The following is a 24,972-nucleotide window of genomic DNA, read 5'->3' on the forward strand; positions in this document are numbered from 1 at the left end:
GAGTTCCCTGTACTGTACAGCAGGTTCTTGTTGGTTATCTATTTTATATACAGTAGTGTGTGTACATTAATCCCAAACTCCTAATTTATCCTGCAGACATAGGAGATAAACTTACAGTAACCAAAAAGGAAAGCTTGCTGTTATTCAGTCGCTCAGTCGTGTCTGAGTCGGTGATGCCATCCAGCCATCTCATCCTCTGTTGCCACCTTTTCCATCCCTCTTAATCTTGTATATCATATACACTATCATTTATCTGTTATGATATTATTTTGCCTTTAGACTATGAGTTTCTAACAGCAGAATCTCTAGTGTCTAAACATGGTCACTTGGTTCAAAACCAAACCAAGCCGTATTTCCACAACCTTAATGAATCACCTCCTAAGTTTTCCAGCTGTTGCCCAGTTTTTGGATATAGTTTTACCTTTTTTATAAAAATAGTGAAGATACAATTTTATCTCTGCTTTTTTCATTTAACACTGTTATAAATATTTTTCTGTTTTGTTTCATGACTCTCAAACTTTTTTCTTTTAAAACTGTGCATTTTCATTTTTCTAAAATCCTGATGGATTAATTATTATAAATCATAATAGGAAACTGTCCCAAATCAGGTCATCAGCAGAATAAGAATCACTATCAAATTTCAATTACTTTCCTAAAAGTTTTATAAATATATTTAACTGATATGCCAGTTTTCTAAAGGACTAATGAAATAAAACCACATTAAATAAGTGCTTTATGAAGTGCCTGCTTTTACTGATGAAGCATTTAAAAGCTCTCTAGGTAGATACATAAATTATTCTAAATTGCCTAGGTCCTGCTACTGCTGCTAAGTCACTTCAGTCGTGTCCAACTCTGTGTGATCCCATAGACGGCAGCCCACCAGGCTCCCCTGTCCCTGGGATTCTCCAGGCAAGAACACTGGAGTGGGTTGCCATTTCCTTCTCCAATGCATGAAAGTGAAAAGTGAAAGTGAAGTCGCTGAGTCGTGTCCGACTCCTGTCGACCCCACGGACTGCAGCCTACCAGGCTCCTCCATCCATGGGATTTTCCAGGCAGGAGTACTGGAGTGGGGTGCCATTGCCTTCTCCAACTCCTGCCTAGGTCCTACATTATATGTTTCCAAAGCTTGAGTGACCTTGAAACTTTTTTTCCTACGGAATTAAGACATCTGCTGAGTGCTGGCGATGTGGATCACTTCTAAAGATGAGTGGGCGATAATAAGACCTTTCTCTTTTCGTTGCCGAGAGGGCAGTCTAGCTGAGACAGTAGGCACAGATGTCCTTATAACTGTACTAGCATGACAGTGTTATAAAAAAGGTGTGAATGGAAAGTTGCAGGATCCCTGCAGACACCTTGCAGACTGTTTTTATTTTCATTATATTATGTAAGAATTTTGTACGGTTAGTGTCATCAGTTTTTCCTATGGACAGTGATGCTGGACGCATACCGGTTTGCTTCCCTTCTTCATCCCTTCTTCCCTCCCTTCCCCTCTCCCCTTCTTCCTTCCTCTGTCCTCCTTCCTCTGTCTCTTCCTCTCTCCTTGCTCTCACCAGGCATTTACTGACTACATACTACTTGCCTGAGTCACCCACGAAAACAGACTGCACAAACCAAATCAAATTCCCATCTCTAAAATGATTAGTCCATTCCTTAGAAATAGAAACACTGTGCCATTAAAATACTTTATGAATTCCTGGACATTTGAAGATGCACTTAGTCTTAATTTTTCAGTTCCTTAGACATAGTTTGTACCATAACAAAACATGGATGTGTGTTTAGTGATTCCTGAAGGCTTCTTTCTTTGCTACTAGGTACACACTGCCTGTAAAGATTTATATCATCCTGTATGTCCACTTGGCCAATGTAAAGTATCTGTCATACCTCCAATTGCACTCAACAGCACTGATTCTGATGGTAAGTATCGGTAGTAGAAGTATGTATATTCCTGGTTCATCAAATGTTGATATGTACACTATTTCCCTAGTATAAATAACACTGTGGTTGGTTATTCTGGTCAGTTTATATATAATAATTCCATTTCAATTGCAGAACAGTACATTTAATTTATACAAGAACATTTTAAAATTAAGGTTTAACATAACTATTAACACAGTGGTGAAATTACAGTGTATAAGATTTATAGATTTTACATTTCAGCAAATCAAATAAGATCATTATTCTGTAAGAAAATGCAACCTGAACAAATTAATTTTTTATAAGCATTTTTTCCCCTCTGTAGTTGAAACTGCCCATTAGCAAAGCTCTTTTTGAAACCCATTTTTCTATCGTTTCATTGTAAGAATTTATATTCCCATACATTCATTCACTTTTTTTAGTGTTTCTATTTTATGACTTAATTGTACATATTAACCCATTTACAACACTGGTTTGGGGATAGCATACTTACCACTTCTTTGTAAACAAACCGTATTACATAAGGCTTTTACCATAAACTATTATTAATGTTTTGCATCAATAAAGTGCTTTATCTTTTCAAACTTTTTATAGAAATATGCCAGTAGATATCATAGCTACTAGAAGCTGCAGAAGATATGATTTTTTTAACCTGTGCTGTTAACAGCCTCCCCCTAAGCCCCAATATATCAAAGTTCTGTTACTTATTATAAAATTTAAAAATACTTTCTGAGACCTTAAGGAGGAGGTGTTAAATATTGTATAATACTGAAAATTAGCATGAATCCTTTAACAACTGTGAATTTGTACACTATGATTGGTTTTTCTTAATAATTAAGTGTTGCTAGGGCAAGTGGTAGATCTCAAATTATCTGTGCTTAATACTTTCACCATCTTTTGTATGATTTTTCATTATAGCTCATATTTTAGAAGGTAAGTTCTGTGTTCTTAATATGTGAGTAATAAACCTGTCTGCATATGGGGGCTCTGAAGTATGAACTTAACTGTTTTTCTTCTAAAGTTTTGTTAAGAGAAAGCGGTGCATATTGATCTTACATTGTGTTTTTGTTTTTTTCCCCGCAGGTTTCTGTAGAGCAACATTTTCATTCTGTGTTAGTCCTTTATTGGTTTTTGTCAATTCTAAGAGTGGAGATAATCAGGGAGTAAAATTTCTTCGTCGATTTAAACAGTTACTAAATCCAGCTCAGGTGTTTGATTTGATGAATGGCGGTCCTCATTTGGGGTAATTGATTACTGACAAATCTTCCTTGAATGAAATGTAGCACTAAGTGTGAAGTACATTTGTTTTTTCAGTTCATGAAAATTGTAGATTCATCTAGACGCCTCTGGGTTGATCTTCTCACACCTCCCTTTTTTTAACGTTCTAATTATAAATTTTAACACAACCGTTTTGATATTTATATAACTTCCTGTGTGCCCAAAGCTCTAAAATTTGTTTAGAAAATGTTTTCGAATATATCCTACATCAAACAATTCTGTTTGCTTAGCTCTATAGAAGTAGACCAACTTATGTAAATGGAGAAATACAAAAAAATAACTTCAGAAAATGATTTGCATTGGGAGGCTAGTATTGAACTGTATACAATACAAATAATCAGTTATTTAACTGAAACACAGATACTCTTGTGGATCTCAGAAACAAGTTGTCAAGGATTTAAGACTTGGTTCCCATAAATGACAGAAAGTACTTTTGTTAACTGTCCACTTCAAACTTTCTGGAATGTCATGTAACTTAAAATCTGGGGGAAAAAATTAATGTTTCAGTGTTGGAAAATATGCCTTGAGGCACTTTGAATACATTTTTAGTATATGTATATATATATATGATTTTCATTGAAGAGGTGATATTGAGTCGTCTGAACCAGGGGCATACACTCTCTTTCTGATTTGCTCACGCCAGCTTGGCTTTTCTCTTGAGTCCACTGTAACGCCGAAGTAGAAATGAAGACTTTAGATCCCAGTTCCTGAAAAGGCCTGTTGTGCTCCAGCACTCTCCTGTCTTCTCTGTTTCTCTTCTCAGTCTCTCTTTGTGCCCCTTTCACTTTTGTCCCTTCGGGGCCTTCCTTGTTCCCATTGCCTTTTTCTTGCTATCTCAGGCCCTTCTGGTTCCCTGGGTATCGCTCTTCATTTGAACCCGAGTCCTGCCTTATGTGCTGTACCTCCCTTCCTTCCCCCTGCATGGGTCCTGGCACTTCCCCATCTAGCTTCTCTCATCACCTCTGTCTCTCCCATTGCTGATTAGCTTTGTCTCCCCTTCTAGCATATCTGTTTTATAACCCTTCATGGCTCCAATATCTTATTTTTTCTACTCATCCTCTAAAATTCCAAGGAACTCCCTTTGTGAAACTTCTTGAGATTGTCTCCATATTTTTTCAATTTTCCACAATACTTGAGGTATACAAAGGTACATTCAGAGGGTGAGATGTGTCAAAATTTGAGATGAAGGAAGGCAGAAGTAGAAAGATTGACCTGAGAAAAGGAAAAGAGGAAGTTAAAAAACTGCTGGCAGTGTGGTGGGGGTACATTAGTGATGTTTGGTGGATCTCTTTAGGAATCGCCTCCATGGCACTCAAGAGCATCAGTGCCCTGGATTCTCCACCCTGGTCTTAATATGCTACTCATGGAAATAATATATCCTTGTGATAGAAAGAAAAAAAATCACTATTTTTACCATCGCCTATCACTTAACCTTCAATAATCTTTCCTGGGTTCTGCTTCTTTTTTGTTTTTGCATTTCTCACTCCCCTTTCTTCCTAATTTTGTCTCCATTTCTGCATATAATCCTCTTTCCTCTTTATGATTAAGACATTTTTGTGAGTTCCACATTGCACTCAAATTAATTTTTATAGTATGATTCACCTGTAAGAGTTCTTATATTTAATCTGAACATGAGTACCAATATGTAACAATAGAATGACAAAAGAATTGGGGAGAGTGATTTTTATTCACTTATCCTAAAATCAAATACTTCTTACTTTCAGTTTAAGATTATTCCAGAAGTTTGACAATTTCCGGATTCTTGTTTGTGGAGGAGATGGAAGTGTAGGTTGGGTTTTGTCAGAAATTGATAAGCTCAACTTGAACAAACAGGCAAGTGGTCATCATTCTTTTCGTTGCTAGTTAACATGAATGTATCCTAACCTGCTGACCAGTGAAGTGCAGAAGTGTCAGAGTCCCCCTCTCTCGACTTGTCTGAGGTCTCCGGTGGGGCTGTTTTTTTTTCAGTGTCAGCTGGGAGTACTGCCTCTGGGGACAGGAAATGACCTTGCCCGGGTTCTCGGCTGGGGAGGCTCGTACGATGACGACACCCAACTTCCTCAGATACTTGAGAAGCTGGAACGAGCCAGTACCAAAATGTTGGACAGGTAATAACAAATTCTCTTCTAAAACTAGATTGAAAGCAGCATACTGATATCCTCTTTTTGATCATTAGGACTGTACTGACAGTAAGCCCATGAAGGGGTTCCACCCTTGTGGTCTAGAACAGAGCCTGACACAGAACAGACACTCTGTAAATATGTTTTTTGAGTGAATGAATGAATTTTTTTAATGAGAAGACTAGTTTAATGAACCCATCATTTTAAAGATAGATGGCTACATTAATGCTTACTGCTGTTTAGTCGCTCAGTCACGTTACTGTTTGTGGCCCCATGGACTGTAGCCCACTAGTCTCCTCTGTCGGTGAGATTTTCCAGGGAAGAATAATGAAGTAGGTTTGCATTTCCTTCTCCAGGGGATCTTCCCAGCCCAGGGACTGAAACCACGTCTCCTGCCTTGGCAGGCAGATTCTTTACCACTGAACTATTTGGAAAGCTCATGTTGATACTAATTACTTTTAACTGCTGTTTGGGTCAGAAAGCTTAAATAGTTAATTTATGGGGGGTCTTTTGATGAATATACAAGGTATGGCCCTTTCCTCTTCTGGTTTCATGAAAACCAAAGAAAACATACAAACTGTAGATAGTATATCTTCTTAATTATACATGTTAATAAGAAATCGAGCCAACAAAATACTAAAAAATATAATCCTTTCCCAGGGACAGGAAAATGCTAGGAAAACAGCTTCACATGGAGGAGCCATCACTGTTTTTATGGTATTCTGGATTGCATCTCTTAACTGCTCTCTCTCTAAATACCTCACATGTAAAAAGAAAAAAAAAAAAACAGTCTGTGTGACCTGAGTATTATGGAGGAGGTGTTTAGAATTGACATATAGGGAGCAACCAGGCTTCCCTAGTGGCTCAGTGATAAAGAATCCATCTGCCAGTGTAGGAGATGTGGGTTTGATTACTCCATCAAGAAGCTCCCCTGGAGAAGGAAATGGCTACCAACTCCAGTATTCTTGCCTACAGAATGCCATGGACAGAGGAGCCTGGTAGGCTAGTCTATGGGGTTGCAATGAGTCAGACACGACTGCGCGCAGGCACATAAGGAGCAACCAGGACTCAGTAAGCAGTAACCGCCATCATCACTGGAACACAAATGTCAAAATCTCATTATAAACTCTAGCTAGCATGAATCAAAACAACTCTGATAGGATTAGCCATCTGTGGAACTCTTCCCGAAAATAACAAAATCTCATCAGGGAGCCACCAATCCAAAATGTAATTACTCTAAAATAAGCTGTAATCTAATTAATGGTAACCTTGCCTGCCATAAGGTAATGTTGCAATGGCTGATTCTTCTGCAGATAGGATATTTAAAAAGAAAGCTAGGTTGGTGAGCATTTATCTGAGTTAATCCCAAACCAGTCATGAGGGGGATCCCCATGTAGTTTGGGAGCATAAAGTGGACTCAGTCTCCAGTCTTTAAAAGAGTCTGGAGGTGGTTTCCCAGAAGACTGCCCAATTTAGCACTTACCAAACCTCACAAGGTATTTTAAATGGCTTTTTCTTGTAAATTTAAATACCACTCTCCCCACAACCTAGGAAATACTGTGAGGCATTTCCTCTGCACTGGGTGTGTGCTTTTCCCTCGTATGTTATAAAAATTAATGTCTCCAGGTGGTTAGCAGAGAAACAACACCCCTGTGGTAAAACTCCTTAATACAGACCTGCAAAAAAAAAAGTGAAAGTGAGTCACTCAGTCATGTCCGACTCTGCGACCCCATGGGCTATACAGTCCATGGAATTCCCCAGGCCAGAATACCGGAGTGAAGCCTTCCCCTTCTCCAGGGGATCTTCCCACAGGGATCGAACCCAGGTCTCCCTCATTGCAGGTGGATTCTTTACCAGCTGAGCCACAAGGGAAGCCCCCAAAGCCACTCCACCCCCCCCCAAAAAATAAAGGGGATTTAAAAAGCTAGGACTATTGTTAGAAACATAAGAAAATTTTGTTCTTGTGCTTTCTTTACTAATTTAAGAATTGTTATTGTTGTTCAGTCACTAAGTCATGTCCAACCCCATGGACTGCAGCACGCCAGGCTTCCTCTCCTTCACTATCTCCTAGAGTTTGCTCAAACTCATGTTCATTGAGCTGGTGATACCATCCAACCATCCCATCCTCTGTCACCCATTTCAGTCAGTCAGAAGGCCACAGGATAACAGGATATCTTTAGCTGATTGTTGTCATTCAGTTGTTAAGTTGTGTCCAATTCTTTGCCACCCATGGACTATAGCAGGCCAAGGCTTCCCTTTCCTTCACCGTCTCTCAGAAGTTTGCTCAAAGTCATGTCTATCGAGTTAATGATGCCATCCATCTATCTCATCCTTTGTCACCCCTTTCTCCTCCTGCCTTCAATCTGTCTCAGCATCAGGGTCTTTTCCAGTGAGTCGGCTCTTTGAATCAGGTGGCCAGAGTATTAGAGCTTCAGCTTCAGCATCAGTCCCTCCAATGAATATTCAGGGGTGATTTCCTTTAGGGTTGACTGGTTTGATCTTGCAGTTCAAGGGACTCCTCAAGAGTCTTTTCCAGCACCATAGTTTGAAAGCATCAATTCTTTAGCACTCAGCCTTCTTTATGGTTCAACTCTCACATCCGTACATGACTACTGGAAAAACCATAGCTTTGACTATGGACGTTTGTCAGTACAAGTGGAAAATTGATGTTTAAAAATATTCCACATTATATATGCTTTTTCATATATATTAACTTATATGGGCTTCCCTCAGACGGCAAAGCGTCTGTCTACAATGCAGGAGACCTGGGTTCGATCCCTGGGTCAGGAAGATCCCCTGGAGAAGGAAATGGCACCCCACTCCAGTACTATTGCCTGGAAAATCCCATAGACAGAGGAGCCTGGTAGGCTACAGTTCATGGGGTCGCAGAGTCGGACACGACTGAGTGACTTCACTTTAACTTATTTAGTCCTCAAAACAGCACTGGCTAAGAAAAGCATTATTATGACTATTTCACAAAGATGAATGTTGAGTTTTCTAGAGACAGTGGGAGTAAGAATGATTAATATTTTTGGCTGCCTGCCACATCTAGTTGCTTTTCTTAATAGAATATCATCTCATTTAATCCTCACTATACATTTAGAGATGGTTAATACTATTCTATCTTACAGGGTAAAATGCTCAGGAGATTTCTTTTGTTTTCAAGGTCAAATTGCTAATAAGCGGTTGAACCAATTGTCTACACCAAAATACAGACTGTTTCCAAGGGCCTTTGTTCAACACTGCACTCACTCTTAATGCACATGCGTGCATGCTAAGTCGCTTTAGTCGTGTCCGACTCTTTGCGACCCCATGGACTGCAGCCCACCAGGCTCCTATGTCCATGGGATTCTCCAGGCAAGAATACTGGAGTGGGTTGCCATGCCCTCCTCCAGGGGATCTTCCCAACCCAAGGATTGAACTTTGGGAAGCCCTTAATGCACATAATCACCACCAAACTGGTTCCCTACTTCCTGCCTCCAGCTCTACCTAGTCGGTACCAATGAGCATCCCTTCCTGGCTTGTGCTGAGACTTTCTCCTGTTTCTTCAGCTCCAGTCATTTGCCAATAAAGGGAAGAGGTATAGGTGGAAGGTCAAGGACACTTGGGTGGATTTCTTTCCCAATTCTGTAACCGTCCTTTGACCAGAGAAGTATTTCCAGGTATACAGAACTTGACTTCCTGGTTTTCAGTTGTGATTTTTCCCTTTATGAAGTTTTACAAAGTTTTATTATTTTATTCATTGCTTTTATTACATCTGTTTTCAGCACCAAAATATAAGCTTTATTAGAGAGGTCATATTCACTTTTCTATTACCAGACCCTTGAATACTGTCAGTGTGAGATGTTCAGTACATACCTGTTGCATAGATGCATGAAGGAAAGAATGACTTTTTATGCTCAAATATGTATATTTATAATGAGGGTTTCCATGCAGGCTCAGCAGTAAAGAATCTGCCTGCAATACAGGAGATGGCGGTTTGATTTCTGGGTCAAGAAGGAAATGGCAGCCCACTCCAGTATTCTTTCTGGGAAAATCCCATGGACAGAGGAGCCTGGCAGGCTGCAGTCCATGGGGTCTCAAACTTAGATACAACTTAGTGACTAAACCAGCAACAGGCATATATTTATAATATATTCATATCAAGAGTTGAATAGTAGTTATACACATCTATTTAGTTTACACACCCTAACAGATAACCTATGTCTTTCTGGGAATTCTCTCAGAATTTGAATTTTTATGCAGACTTATTAGTCTGATTGATATACTAGGTTCTGTTTACATACTGGTGCTAATCTTGGGATTTCCCTCTACGTTCTGTCACTGTGATATGCTTTTCTTAAAGTTTCATAATTTGTAATACTGCTCTCATTATGCTTTGTGTCTTTTAAAAGTCTTTATTTCACATCTCGTTACTGACAATAATAATGTCTATACCCAATTGTTCTTCTCACGTATTGAAATTATTTTAGATAAATGACTGGATTTATCTGGAGTTGATTGCTTATGTCTAACACCAAATGATTCAGTGTTTGGTTTGAAATTAATGTTTACAGCTAATTGAAATGAATTTGCTTCAGTCAAGCATTATTTCTATTAATATTTTCCTCTCAATTCCACACTTATTTTCTTAATTTAAGAGGGACTATTTAGCTAATTTCCATTTCATATCTGTATAAGCTGACTTGGTAAGAGTGATTGTTACCTGCAGAATGATTTATTTTTCATAGGTGCATTTATTTAATCTTGAACATTATTTTAGAATTTGGGGTTGTGACCCATTAGTAACTTTTATAATCTAGTTAGAAATTGCAGTGAGCATTATTTAAAAAGTAAAACAGAAAAGAACAGAAAAGTCATAATGCTTTGCACTTAGTAAAGAGGGGCGGTCTTGTTACATATGTACATTTCTTACTGTGGGCCATGGCCTTCAAATGTCTGAAAGTCTCCAATCAGAGATTTGGTAAGATAGGGAAATCATAAATTATGAATTCAGCATTTTATGAGATTATGATAAAGTCCATCTCTTCCCATACTTGGTTATTTCAGGTTTGGTAAGATAGGGAAATCATAAATTATGAATTCAGCGTTTTATGAGATTATGATAAGTCCATCTCTTCCCATACTTGGTAAACATGTTCATGAATGTATGTGTATGTGCATGTGTATGTGAGGGGCTTCCCTGGTGACTCAGATAGTAAAGAATCTACCTGCAATGCAGGAGACCCAGGTTCCATCCCTGGGACAGGAAGATCCCCTGGAGGAGGAAATGGCAACCCACTCTAGTACTCTTGCCCGGAGAATCCCATGGACAGAGGAGCCTGTTGGGCTACAGTCCATGGAGTTGCAAAAGAGTCAGACATGACTGAAGTGACTTAGCACGAGCATGTGTGGATGTGAGGTGAGAACAAAATCCATTAAATTTTAAAGCAATTTTAGACCAGATATTCTTCTCCCTTCAGGTGGAGTATTATGACCTATGAACTCAAATTGCCGCCAAAAGCTTCTCTACTTCCCGAACCTCCAGAGGCGTCTGAAGAATTTTATGTAAGACTAACTCTTTACCTGTTTATCATTTGAAAACAGAGTATCTTGAACAATAAAAAAAAAAAACATGTATAAGATCTAGTAGCATCTTCACTTAATTGTAATTGTTCCCATTTGGGGTTTGGTCTCTGACTGCCTCTAGTCCTCCCCTCTGGAGGAAAGAATCCTTACCATCCCGGTTAGGGTCCTTCCCCGACACCCTCCTTGGCTGTGTGAATTCAGCCGCGTCACTCGCCTTCGTGGGTCTCGTCTTCATGGATCTCATCTGTTGAGGAGGCGCCTTGTTGGGAGGATTGAAGGAAGTGATGAGTGTGGAAAGCACCGCATATCCAGACCCCCTTAATCCCACCCCAAGAGAATTCTCCCTGAATAGTCTTCCTGCCCGTTTACTCTTTCCAGCAGGGCTCTAGGGAAGTCAGCTGATGCCAGGCTCCAGTCAGCTTTCACTCATCTCCTGCGTCAGCCATGAGCACCTGTTTGATTCTTAGGTGTTCACCCAGCTCCCTTAAATAACCTCCAAGCACACCAATACTTGTTGCCAGAATATTGTAGAATTTCTCTCTTCCTGCTTTGCCTGCTGTGTTGAGGGCGTATCAGAATAACCTCCCTAGGTTAAGGTTCTCTAGATTAAGCCTGTTGATCAAGATAAAACAAAGGAAGACAGGGCCCTTCATTCCATCCCTGCTCCAGACCGTTAATAGCTGCAGTGTTTAGACGTTCTTAAAGACTCTACATTCTGATTAAACCTCAAAGCACTGGAGATTTTAAAAAGAACATAATTTTCAAAGGATTATTCTCTGACTTACTAAGACCGTTTGATCTATGACAGCTTATTTTTCCCTCTAGGAAAATTCATCTGTTTATTTTACAGTGGAAATCTTTGTTTTGTCATTAAGAAAATTATGATCTTGTCAAAACTAAGGAAGGGAATAATATCTAGAAACACGGGCTTTATTTCTTAAAGAAACTAATTGTATTTAATTTTTTTCCCTGATATAGAAATAGCAAAAACTGCTTCTAAAAAATTTGGAAAATACAAAAACATTTAACAAAGAAAAGAAAAATTTTATTTATAGTCCCGCCACCCAGAGGTGCATGTGTGCTGAATCACTTCAGTCACATCCGACTCCTTGTGACCCCATGGACTGTAGCCCGGTAGGCTCCTCCGTCCATGGGATTCTCCAGGCAAGAATACTGGAGTGGGTTGCCATGCCCTCCTCCAGGGGATCATCCCAACCCAGGGATCAAATCTGTGTCTCTTATGTCTCCTGCATTGGCAGGCAGGTTCTTTATCACTAGTTCCACCCGAGAAGCCCTAATTACTAATATTTAATAATTACTGTTAAAGATGAATATATTTTCTACTTTATTTCCAGCAGCATTTTTGTTTTTGTTTATAAGAATATTTTATCCAACTGTAAACATAAAGGTTTTATAGGAACCAATCTTTTTTCTTCATAGAATTTTTAATGTTATCAATTTTCTCTCCAAAGGGACAAAAGGAAGAGATTGTTTTGCTTTTCTTACTTCAGAGATGTCTATCTCCTAGCATATAAAATAAAGCTAGACAATTTACTTTTATCACATGTGTAGTCACTAAATATAAGGTACAACTGTAACTACATGGAAGAAGGCTATTTTTAGTGTGAAAGATTTTGAATGAAACTTCCTACAAAATTTTAAATGGATTTTCTGGGTTTCTCTGAGAATATGAATTAAGGAATCCAGAAACTAAAAACCTTTCAGAGAAAGGAAATACTTATCTGTTTTGTATAATGACTCTCATAGATGTATTTATTTCATTAAAGTCATTTATATTTCATTATAGCCATTGCCGTGTGTCACATGCGTCAAGATGATGCCATTTTTGAAGCTATAACAGAGTTGTATGAATGCCAGCAACAGTAATACAGGGTAGGTTTTTTTTTATTTTTTTCAGATGACAATTTATGAAGACTCAGTTGCAGCTCATCTTACAAAAATCCTCAATTCTGATGAACATGCAGTGGTCATATCTTCTACCAAGTGAGTTGTGGCGTTCAAGTCATGAAATAGTTATACAGCGAAAATGCGAGGAAAGCATTTTATCTTTCTTATTTAAACAAACATTTATGATTAATTATGATGTGGAAAACACAGTTTACTATAATTCATTATTTCCATAAACACTACTATTTAGGGATCGTTCACATCAGAAAAAGGAAAGGAAAATAACAAGGAGATTTTTCAAAATGGCATTTCTCAGCGTGGTTAAATTTTGTAATTATATTTGAATTCAAAGTGATCAGATTTTAATTGTTGGTTCCATACATGGACCCCCAAACTATTTTATTGTTCCAAATGTTGCCTGGGTAGAACTTAGGATTTTGGTTTGAAGCATCCTCTACTGCCATCATGAGAAATGGAAAAATCAGCTGGAGGAAGGGGTGAAACTCACTCAAATTTTCAACTAATAAGTGAAAGTAAAAACATGCTTTAGGAGTCTGGTTTAGCAAGGAAATATTACTGATGCACAGAAAGAAGTGAGAAAGAGGAACTAAAGAAAGGGGACGGGAAAGTGGTGGAGGAAAAAAAGACATAAAATTTAGTATGTTATATACTTAATTAGCAAATAAATCAAGGAAAGACAAGATAAATCATTATAAATAAATTTGCTTGTGACAAAAGTACAAATGTAGTGACAGTCGCTTTTGATGCTACAACCCCCAGGAGGGGAGATATGACCGAGCAGTAGGAAAAGAGTTGAGCAGTGTAAGTCAAGGGAACACACTGGTTGTCCAGATTGGTGGGCTCCAGAGCTCTTTGATGGACAGTGCTGCTACTGGGTTTTTGGGTTTGATCCCTCGGTTGGGTGTTTTCTAATTAGTTGTATTGCTTTATGGTGAAATGTACAAATCTCAACTTTATCCCAGGCCTTAACACCTCCTATGGCCTTTTTCATCTTGGGCCAAATCCATAGACTGAAGTTACTTCCTTAGGTGTTTCTTAAGTTACTTCTACAAGGAAGCTATTTGCATTTGCACTCTGGCCCTACGAGTCAAATGCTTCTTTACAGGACATTTTAAAGGATATTGTTAGAAAACATGAAAAGTTGAAATGGGACCTTTTTAAAGGGATAAAAAGTTGCAGAATTATTCTTCAATATAGTTAAGTAAATATTATCTTTGGCCACCTCTCTTAGTTTGGATGTTAGCAGAGCTTTAATATTGAACTTTGTGTATTTGATGTGTTTGGTTACTGCCTCCTCTACATTTTATATATTTTTTATTTTATTTCTCTAAGAGTATATATCTTTAAGACTTATAACATTTTAAAAAAACTTATAACAATTTAAAAAATATTTTATGCAGAATCTCAATATTTAAAAACTAAAATTCTATTTTGTTGACATTAATACACTGGATAGGATTAAGTTTTTGGTTATTTATGAGAAAAAATAAGCAATAAGGTTACAGGTGACAGTTTTAGTTTATATTCAATGCAGTTTCCAGTTACCTGTATTTTATGTTGGTTATGTAATTGTAAGGATGCCATTTTTATTTATTAATTGAGGACAACTTCCTTACAATTACGTAACCAACATAAAATACAGAAATAGCTGGAAACTGCATTGAATATAGTCCAAGACTTGCCCAAAAAGTAGTGAATTCAAAATTAAAAGCTAACATAGTATTGTTCTCTTACATGCTTAATGATTTGAGCACATTTTAAAAATTATAGTCTATATTTCTAAATGAAATTTTAATCTAGCCTTGGTGGAATCCTTGAAATATTTCTGAAAAGTAGCTTGAAAACCACTGACGTAAGTCGCAGTGCTGCGCCGTGTCAGTCTGAGGTCCTACATGAGATTCAGCCATTTGCTGGCTTTGTGACCCATGTCTGTTTTATCAAGTGTAAGAATGGAAAGAATGCCTGTCCTTCCTCCCTCGTGGAACTGTTAGGGGAATTAACTTGAGGAACGAAATAAATATAGAACTTATGAAGTACAGAGTGCTGTATTAAACTATGGTGTCGTCACCTCATGTTTTACCCAACTGCATTTCACATTTTTTCTTTGACCTTGACCTGGCTCCTTGTCTAGCCTCTATTAGCTTAGCTTTGGATTTCTCTCTGACTGACTGGCTTGCCTTTAAGCAGACTCTGTTCCTGTCTTGGTCCCCTCTTTCTTGTTACTCGTCCAGGTGCCCAGACCTGCCCAGATGCCCAACCTTTGCAACTGCAGATTAAAATTCAAGGGGATTTGCCATAATGAGGTTCAAGAGAGAAAAGATGTGACTATATGCAATAACTTTGTACCAGTAATATAGTAATAGTACTAGTATAGTATGTTTTTACTATGCCAGTAATATAGTACCAATATAGTATATTTTTATACCAGTATAGTATATTTTTGAGTTTTTTTTTCCTTTTGGCCTCACCAAGTGGCATGCAGAATCTGAGTTCCCCAACCAGGGATCAGACCTGCGCCTGCTGCAATGGAAGTGCAGAGTCTTAGCTGCTGGACTGCCAGGGAAGGTCCCTACTTTGATTTTTGTTACAGACTTTTTACAGACATACAAAAAAATTGAGACATTAGTGTAATGATTTTCTACCATACCTGTCACTCAGCTTCAGTATTTTGTCAATATTTTGTTATCTACTCTCCACTTTCTCTTGCTGGTATATCTAAGCAAATACTGGAAATCATTTTATTCCACTTTCAGTTTGTATATCCAATAATTTTTTTAAAGTCTAATAAAATTAATAATAATTACTCAACTTATATTCCATTTCTTTAATTTTCTTGAAGTTCTTTTTTTTTTAAACAGTTGATTCATTCAAATCAAAATCCTAACAAGCTACATATTGCCTTTAGGTTTTATGTCTCTAAAACATAGAAAATCTATAATATTTCTCCTGCTTTTAAAAAATTGTGTTATTGAGGCATGATACATACACAATAAAGTGCTCAAACCATAAAGGTACAACTCAGTGCTTAGAAAAAAATAACACACATTCACACTCACATTCTTCTGACCACCACCCAGATAAAATAAAGCATTTCCTTCCCTTGTTAATGCCATTTAATTATTGCATGATCCAATATTGAGGCAGAACATTTTTTAAATAAGCCTCCTGTTTTTTATGTTTATATTTGTTTCATAAGATAGTAATTCTCAGTAGCTTAAGCTATTTTTAACTATTTTTAAATGTTGAAAATGCTGATGAAAAAGCTGTATTTCATCAGCATAGCTAATAAGTAGGTTAACTAATGTAGTTCATCAACACAACATCAATATTTCTTTGACTTTGAAATTTTGTCAGTCCAGTAAGACAACATGAGTTATCTTCTGAGACTCAGACGCACTAATTAGTCATTATAGATGTCATTTATTAATAAAAATGAAAAGCAGGTTATTAAGTAAATGCAATTTGCTCTGTAGACAAAACTTCTCAGAAAACGGGATCACTAGCAGGAAACAAAACAATAAAATTGGAATCCTTGTCTTAGAACCATAGAATTTTAGATTTGGGGACTATTTTAGAGATAACTTAGGCAGCCTGCCTCACTGAACAGATGAGGGATGATACATAGTCGTTAGACTCTTCTTCAGGGCACATAGGTAGCTAGGGATTTTAATATATTATGCATTGATACTTGTAAATCACCTTTAATTTTTGATTGGAACTTCTTAATATCAGATTAAAAATGAAATTTTCGGGTTCTGATCGTATGATCCCTGCCTACCAACATGTGATCCTGTTTGGGCACCATTGCCATATTTTTCTTACTGTAGCATTTGCATGTTTTATTGTCATTTATCTTTCATAAAAAATCAGTGAAAACTGATAAATGACGGTACTGCTGCTGATAAGTATGGATCTCGTAATTGAGATGATGGTGGGAACCATCAGGCATGCTAACTGTGGGCTTTTGTTAGGTTCAACTGAATATTCAATGCACGTGTTTGTTCAGCTTGAAGAGAGAGGGCAAAACTAAAGAAATACAGTGCTGGAAATGCTTCATTAAAATAATAACTAACATTAATCAAATATGTAATTAGGAATTTAAAATATTTTTAGCTCCGTTTGAAGGTGCACGTGCCGCATTCATTCATTTGATTTTTGTGCGTGTTTTCTGGCAGTCTTTATGTATTAAGGGGGAAATTGTATCAGCTGGAGAATGTTTTTTGTGTTACTATGGTAAGTACATCTTAAACCTGTTTTTCCCCAATTTTGCAAGTTCCTGGTTGGTGTGACTTTGAAATCATACTGCTTTTAAGTATATATTTTATTTCTATTTAAAAACTCTACCCATTTAGGTGTAACAAGAAGTGAATTCATTCCTCTGGATTATAATAAATATCCTCTATCTTCTGGAATGTGGAACTTAATGAACCATGAGATTCCTCCAGCTAAGTGGCCAGTGTTCTAACACAGAATCCTAAAGTCCATAGAAGAAATCTCATAGTAGCCTGTCTTAATATTTCAAGAAATTCCATAGAAGTATTATACATAAAACAAAGAAGACCAAATGACATGAAACACATGAATGAATCTCTGATAAACTAGAGTCTCTGTAGAAATTTGAGTTTAAAAGGGTGATCAAAAAGGTGGAAGGTTAGGATATTACCTTTTGTCCAAGTGACACGTAGAAATTGTTGCCAAAGGACAAAACAAAAATTGTTTGGAGTAATTTATTTATTTCTTAGATGATAAATGTGAAGGTTTGGAGTATGTGTGTGTCCCCTGTATCTATTGAATGGCTTGATTTCATAGTTATTTAAGTATCTGAAAACTTTATGTTGCTCACATACCAGAGAAAATTGTCAATATAATAGAAAAAAATATCTGGTGGAATCTTCTTTTTCTTAAAATTCCTCAACTTCTATCAGTGTTAAAGAGAAATACTATTTTTTAAATAGTCTGATTTTGTTTTCAAAAATTACTTTATAAGCTCTTGCTTCAGAAAGCTGCTCATACCATTCTGTTGGTTGTAGTTTTTAATCCAACACCAGTTCTAGACTTTTGACAAATTTTGTTTTTATTTCAGATGATTTTTTTTTCTTTTTAGTCTATTTCATTGCAAAGAAACCAAATGTAATTAAAAGACACAAACAGATAAACCGTGTATTGCTGACACTAACAAGACCTAAATTCAATTAGTCTGCATGGTATTGCATTAGTTATCTTAAGGGAGGTGGGGAGGAGATTGGATTTACAGAGAATATAAGTCAGTTCAAGTGGCAGGTTGGTTTCCAGCATAACGTACAACCTCTTTTCTCTTCAGGAAAGATATACTTCCAAGTTACACATATAATGAATAGAAGAGCAACAGGGACATCATCAGTGACAAATTTTTTTGTTTGTTCAACACTGCAAATTCTATTATAAGAATATGTAAGACGCAGAAGATAATGATTTATATTTTAAATACGATCTAAAACTACTCTTCTCAAGAATTTAAAGCATTTAAATATTTCAGAAAAACTTGATATAACCTTAAAACGACTTATTTCAATTATGTAGAGCAAGGCTTATTCGTATATCCATTTATCACTTTGAATGTCCTGAACTAATCTAGAGCGCACCACACAACAGATACAAGTTTGGGTTTATAAAGCAATGTTCCTGATATTTTAACAGTTTACTCAATTGTGCTTATTTTTAAATATGTTTGTAAATCAAAGCAAAGCCGCTTTCTGAGTTTCCTGAATTGCACAATTTCTTTTGCTCAAAGGATACTCTGTGAGACTGTAAAGGACTTCGTTGCCAAAGTAGAAAAAGCACACGAGAAAACGCTGGAAAAAGCTGTTGCAGCCGATGCAGTGGCCAATAAAGTAAGCGGGACACGTTCAGGGCGGGAAGGTCTTTTACAATGTGAACATCAAACTGTTTTACAGCTAAATTGATGAAGTGGCTTTCCTGCCAAGGCATCTCAAGGCAAGAGAAAATTGCTTTTGTATCAGATATGAGGATTTAAAACATACGCTATTTTTTTCCTTTTTTTTGGGGGAGTATAATTGCTTTATAATGTTGTGTTAGTTTCTGCTTTACAATGAAGTGAACCAGTTAGAGGTTTACAAATATCCCTCTTGGACCTCCCTCCCATTGGTACCTACGAAAACTGCATTGCTGAAGACCAACAATCCGAATTTGATAACTCGCCTCCTTTTCCCCACTGGTTGACATTCTGAAGGAGAAGTGCACAGTAGTTGGGTCATATGGGGGAAATTGCTAGGCAGCTGGTGCTTCAGTGGGGAGAGGAATGGTTTTCCATTTCCAGGCAAACCTTGACCACCCAAGTTCCCTGCCAGAATGGTTGTTCGAATTCCCCGGATGTTATGGTCCTTGGCATCTTTCAGGTTTCTGTCTCTTTCTTTGCCTTTTTTCTTGATAGGTACCTTTCTTCCCTTTGTGAGCTGTCTTAGGCTAAAATAGGAACAGTTTACTGAACCCTGAAAGCCACTGCCTTTGCTTTCATTTGCTAACAACAGGGCATCCTTACAGAAGGTTTGGCTCTCTGGGGCTTTGCAAAGGCATGATCTTCCCCAGCTGTGGATGGTGGTTGGATTGAGTGGAAGGGAAAGAAAATAGAAACAATACATCTGAAGTTTTCGGCCTCTTTTTCGTATTTTTCTACTCTGTGGAGAGCTTCAGAAAACAGAGACCCTGCGTCATTACACGCTTTTCCCCTGACTATTTCCACTGTGACTTTGTCTTGGCCTGTGATCAAAAAAAGGCAGAGAGGACTGGAAATTTGTGTGGAGATACCAGGTACATTAGGGAGCAGCATCAGTAGCTTTGGGCTTCCCAGGTGAAGCTAGTGGTAAAGAACTTGCCTGCCAGTAGGAGACATAAGAGACATGGGTTCAATCCCGGAGTCGGGAAGATCCCTGGAGAAGGAAATGGCACGCCACTCCTGTATTTTTGCCTGGAGAATGCCATGGACAGAGGAGCCTGGCGGGCTGTTGGTCTTTAGGTTCTCACAGAGTCAGGCACGACTGAAGCAACTAAGCAGCGTGAGCCACACCTTCAGTCCTAAGTCTTTCTTTACCCTGAGGAATTCAAGGAAAGCAGAAGGAAACAAGAGCCCTGCACTTGTTTTCCTTTCTGCATCGTGATTTCCTATCCTGGGCACATTCTTTTTCTTTCTTTGAGCCAATAATCCCTTAAGTACTCACACTCCTTTGCAAAACCACAGCTTTGAAGGCGTGTTTGCAAGACTCAGCCAGACTTGGCAATTTGTGATGCTCCAAACAGTGCCATAAGTTGATCACTTAAAAAATGTTTATTCAGTGTTTTGCCGTGAATGCGTGTGTGCCAAGCCTCTTCATTCGTGTCCAACCCTTTGTGACCCCATGGCCTGCAGTCTGCCAGGCTCCCCTGTCCATGGGATTCTCCAGGTAAGAATACTGGGGTGGGTTCTATGCCCTCCTCCAGGGGATCTTCCCAACCCAGGGGCTGAACCCTTATGTCTCCTGCATTGGCAAGCAGGTATTTTTTTTTTTTTTTTTTTACTATTCACACCACCTGGGAAGTCCATGTTTTGTTTAATGTATAGCAAATTTTGTATAATGTGTAAATTGTTTATGTAATGTGTCACTTTATCATGAAACATTCTTTGTTTTCTTTTACGGAAAAATAACTTTAGGAGGAATGTAAAGATTTTTCACTCATGCAATGGAGTTTAAATAGTTCTGGAAGTATAAATCAGTAAATTTACAAAATAATTGTGCAGTTTTTAAAAAAATTTATTTAGTCCATAGTTATCTAAAGTATAATTTATAATAGATAGCCAATTAATGATAACGGCTTCCCAGGTGGCTCAGTGATAAAGAATCCACCTGCCAGTGAAGGAGACTCAGGTTCAATCCCTGGATCAGGAAAATCTCCTGGAGAAGGAAATGGCAACCCACTCCAGTATTCTTGCCTGGGAAATCCCATGGACAGAGGACCTGGTGGGCTACAGTCCATGGGGTCACAAAGAGTCGGACATGGCTTAGGGACTAAACAGCAACAATATTAATGAAAAACATCAATGTAGGCATCTTTCCTCTAAAAAATTGAAAACCATCATTTAAACTGTCACTTTCCATCTCCACTCAATGAAGACTCATCACTATGTTTTTGTTTTCTTAGTGTTCCATCCTAAATGAGAAGCTTGAACAACTGCTCCAGGCTTTGCACATAGAGTCCCAGGCAGGTCCAGTTCTCCCAGGCGTCAGCCCTCTCGTGGTAGAAGATGCTGTGGAATCTTCCAGCGAAGAATCCTTGTGTGAGAGCAAGGAACATCTCTTGGATGACACTACGAAACCCTCTTCCCAGAAAGCTGTCAAACCAAGGGAAATAATGCTGCGGGCAAACAGTTTAAAGAAAGCAGTGAGGCAAGTCATTGAGGAGGCCAGAAAAGGTACACGTTAACAGAAGCAGCTTCTGGAGTTGGCAACATTCTTATTGCAAGCACAAGAGAATTTTCCTACTGGTCAGACTGTGCGTGCTCAGTCATGTCTGACTCTTTACAGCCCCATGGGCTATAGCCCACCAGGCTTCTCTGCCCATGGACTTTTCCAGGCAAGAATATTGGAGTGGGGTGCCATTTCCTACTCCACGGGATCTTGCCCCCCACCCTCTGCCAGGGATTGAACCCACAACTCTTGAGTCTCCTGCATTGGCAGGCGGATTCTTTACCACTAGCTCCAACTGGGAAGCCCGTTGGTCAGACTAGACACATGTTAAAAGAATTTCAGAGATAAAGTACACTGAAAATGTTAAAATAAAATTACAAATTACTTTTAAATCATATTTCTGAAATTAAATTTTTTAACTGGAATCTGTTAAATTCTTAAAAGAAAATCAAGCCTATAAGCTACTTTGAAAATATTTTCTTAACATTTATCTCTTAAATGTTTATGTTGTTTTTTTTAAGGGTTTTTATAAAAGTTCCACCTCTATTTTAGTTTTTCTGTATTCCTGTAATATGTGTACTTAGAATTTGAGGTAGTCGACTAAAACTTAACTTTGAATAATATTCAGAAACCTTTATGAATTGTAACTTGTGGTTGGACTTGTCTTTCATCCTCGAAGTTCTTAGATTAAATTTTTCTCTTCTGCTAAAAATATAGTTTTGAGATTTTAAAATATTTCCTTTTATAGTCTCTAGTATTAATACTTAACAGATATCACATGACCCCAGAGTTCACTGCCAATCAGTGCTTATTGGTGAATGGGAACTTTCTTTGAGTTTATATTTCAATTTTCCAAGAATACGTTAATATTTATGGATCTTATTTTTGCTCATTCAAACATATTTCTCCTCTTGCTACTTAAAGTGATGGATGACCAGCCAGTTCACTCCTCTGAACCAGTTAATCAGTCATTCGATTATGATAGCACAGAAACAGATGATTCCAAAGATGAGTTAAAAGAAGATGATGCGAAAGAGTCATTAACTGGTAAGAAAACTGTGATAAGATTATTTTGGGATTAGATAAAATATAACTCTGCTTTCTGTTTTCGAACGGCTTATTAGTATGAAATAAACTATTTGCATTTTTATTTTTTAACAAGGTTTTTCAGAAATTAAAGCTTAGGTATTCATGAATGCTGAAGTAATGAAGGTAACATTGTTTAGACTATTGGCAAGTACTCTCACATCCCTTTTTATCATTTAATCTGAAAATCATCATCATAAACTAAGAATTTGGGGACCAAACATGGCTAAATATCTTAATTTTCCTCTAGGAAGAGTAACTACAAAAACTGAAGATTTTAACTTGTTTTAGCTTTCAGATTTCTTTGAGAATAATATGGAAGCTGCAGGCCTCACAAACATAAAACGTTGCATTTAAATAACTCATTGGTCCCTTGAGTTCTATTGATCAGCCTAGATGGTTGATAATCCTTATTGTTAAATTAAGTTTTTAAATCATAGGACATCTAGTTACAACCCTATCTCTACTGAAATTATTATTATTTTTTTTCTACTGAAATTATTTTTGCCAGGGAATTAATATGTAGTTGCTTGAAGAGTATTAACTATTTCTCTACTTTTCCAGCTTTAACTGAAGGTGAATTTATACTTTTAATTTTTCATGTTGAATAAGGGAAAAGGTATTAATTTACTAGGATATAAAACAAGCCGAATTATTAATGAAGGCGAGAAGATAATACGAAAATAATTAACATAGTACAAATGAAAATCAATACTATTCTATCACAACTGTTCGCAATCATTACATTTTTGCTTTTACTTTCATTACATGTAAACTTGGGTAGATTACTTAAGTTCTCTGCGGTGTCCTCATTTGTAAAATGGGGGTAATAACGTACCTACTTTTTTGTGGTGTTTAAATAAGTTAACACCCATTAAGTGCTTAGAATAGCTCTGGATACATTGTGCTGAAAAGGAATGTTTGCGGTCAGTGTCACGATTATGATTATTGCTACTGCTTCTGCTGTTGTTGCTACTAACTACACTAACTTTGAAAGACTAGTTCTTAATTGTATTTAAAACTCCTAGAAACTTTGAAACTGGACCATATTATAGACCTCATGTGTCTGACCTATAACCAGTTCTTTCATATTTTACAGCGTCTTTTTGGACCTTATTTTAGACCTGTTTAGACCTTTTCCTGGAGAAGGAAATGGCAACCCACTCCAGTGTTCTTGCCTGGAGAATCCCAGGGACGGCGGAGCCTGGTGGGCACATCTGCACAGAGTCGGACACGACTGAAGTGACTTAGCAGACCTTTTCCAGCACATAACCCAGTTATATTAATTTAACCTTTGACCTTTTTGACCTTAAATGGCCCCATTGCAGAATATAATCCAGTGTAGGCATATTTTACACCCTTGACCAATGGTCATGAGCCTTGTATTACTCACTGTCGCTACAACCCATGCTCATTGTTGTTGTTCAGTCTCTAAGTCGTGCCTGACTCTTTGCAACCCCATAAACTGCAGCATGCCATGCTTCCCTGTCCTTCACTTTCTCCCAGAGTTTGCTCAAACTCACATCCATTGATTCAGTGATGGCTTCCAACCAGCTCATCTTCTATTGTCCCTTCTCCTGCCTTCATTCTTTCCCAGCATTAGGGTCTTTTCCAGTAAGTCAACTCTTCGCATCACGTGGCCAAAGTATTAGAGCTTCAGCTTAAGCATCAGTCCTTCCAATGAATATTTAGGGGTGATTTCCTCTAGGATGGACTGGTTTGATCTCCTTGCTGTCCAAGGGACTCTCAAGAGTCTTCTCCAGCACCACAATTTAAAAACATCAGTTCTTTGGCAGTCAGCCTTCTTTATAGTCCAACTCTCACATTCGTACATGACTACTGGAAAAACCATAGCTTTGACCATACAGTCCTTTGTTGGCAAAGTGATGTCTTGACTTTTCAATACACTGTCTAGGTTTGTCATAGCTTTTCTTCCAAGGAGCAAGCATCTTTTAATTTCATGGCTGCATTGACCATCTGCAGTGATTTTGGAGCCTGCTCTCATGATCAGCTCTAATTGTTAGAAAGTTTTTCTTCTGTCAATGTATTGAGCTCTATATTTTCTTCCTTAAATTTCTACCCGTGGTTACATTATTATTAAAAAACATTTTGCAAGATCATGTTAAGAGAAACAACTACTGACATCTGCTTCATGGTTCAGTTTTACACGCATCATTTCATGATATTGCAGATTGCTCTTCCAGGGGACAGCCCTTACTGAAAACAGCTTTCAGGGCATCATATCCTCTTTCCACACATTGCATATTCTTTTTCCAGGTTCTGTCTAGTAAATTATTTTACCAATCTAACGTGATCATTTTAAACCTTTTGTTTTTCTCATTAATGGTCAATATGATGCCCCATTAAAATGTGATGCCCCATTTTGAACAGCATCTTCCAGGTATTTCTGTAATGTAATAGCACATCAATACTCATACACTCCTCCTTCTGGACACAGTGAATGGCTCTTTGGAGGATTGGATTTTCAGCGCTCATTGGTTTTGGTTTTCCAACCACCTCCCATCCCATCTTACTATACTGTCATGAATTTGATGCTTCTGTTGTAGTCTGCAAAGAAAACCAAAAAGTAGAGATAGAATGACATAGATGTTGTTATTGAAATAAGCATAGATTATGCA

At 37.7% G+C, this 24,972-nt stretch overlaps 1 protein-coding gene across 13 annotated transcripts in view; it reads left to right on the plus strand.

Moving 5' to 3' along the window:
• DGKH (diacylglycerol kinase eta) overlaps window positions 1-24,972 on the plus strand; it is a 205,975-nt gene that overhangs the window by 140,474 nt on the left and 40,529 nt on the right. For 11 of the 13 annotated variants that reach the window (XR_015137816.1, XR_015137815.1, XM_086328819.1 and 8 more), the window contains 9 exons: window positions 1,812-1,914; window positions 2,998-3,157; window positions 4,917-5,025; window positions 5,161-5,300; window positions 10,775-10,859; window positions 12,799-12,884; window positions 18,580-18,679; window positions 20,982-21,252; window positions 22,172-22,294. Coding sequence is in view for 11 of the 13 variants with exons in the window: in XM_086328819.1 (XP_086184945.1) it covers window positions 1,812-1,914; window positions 2,998-3,157; window positions 4,917-5,025; window positions 5,161-5,300; window positions 10,775-10,859; window positions 12,799-12,884; window positions 18,580-18,679; window positions 20,982-21,252; window positions 22,172-22,294 (1,177 nt within the window). In the remaining 2 variants the exon portion in view is untranslated. Of the gene's footprint in view, window positions 1-1,811; window positions 1,915-2,997; window positions 3,158-4,916; window positions 5,026-5,160; window positions 5,301-10,774; window positions 10,860-12,687; window positions 12,774-12,798; window positions 12,885-18,579; window positions 18,680-20,981; window positions 21,253-22,171; window positions 22,295-24,972 lie in introns of those variants that run through there. The other 2 variants (XM_086328824.1, XM_086328826.1) reach the window with 2 other exon arrangements.

Source organism: Bos grunniens, chromosome 12 (genome assembly GCF_055505025.1).
Source record: "Bos grunniens cultivar Pamir isolate PY7600 chromosome 12, Bosgru_T2T1.0, whole genome shotgun sequence".
NCBI classification, from domain to species: domain Eukaryota; kingdom Metazoa; phylum Chordata; class Mammalia; order Artiodactyla; family Bovidae; genus Bos; species Bos grunniens.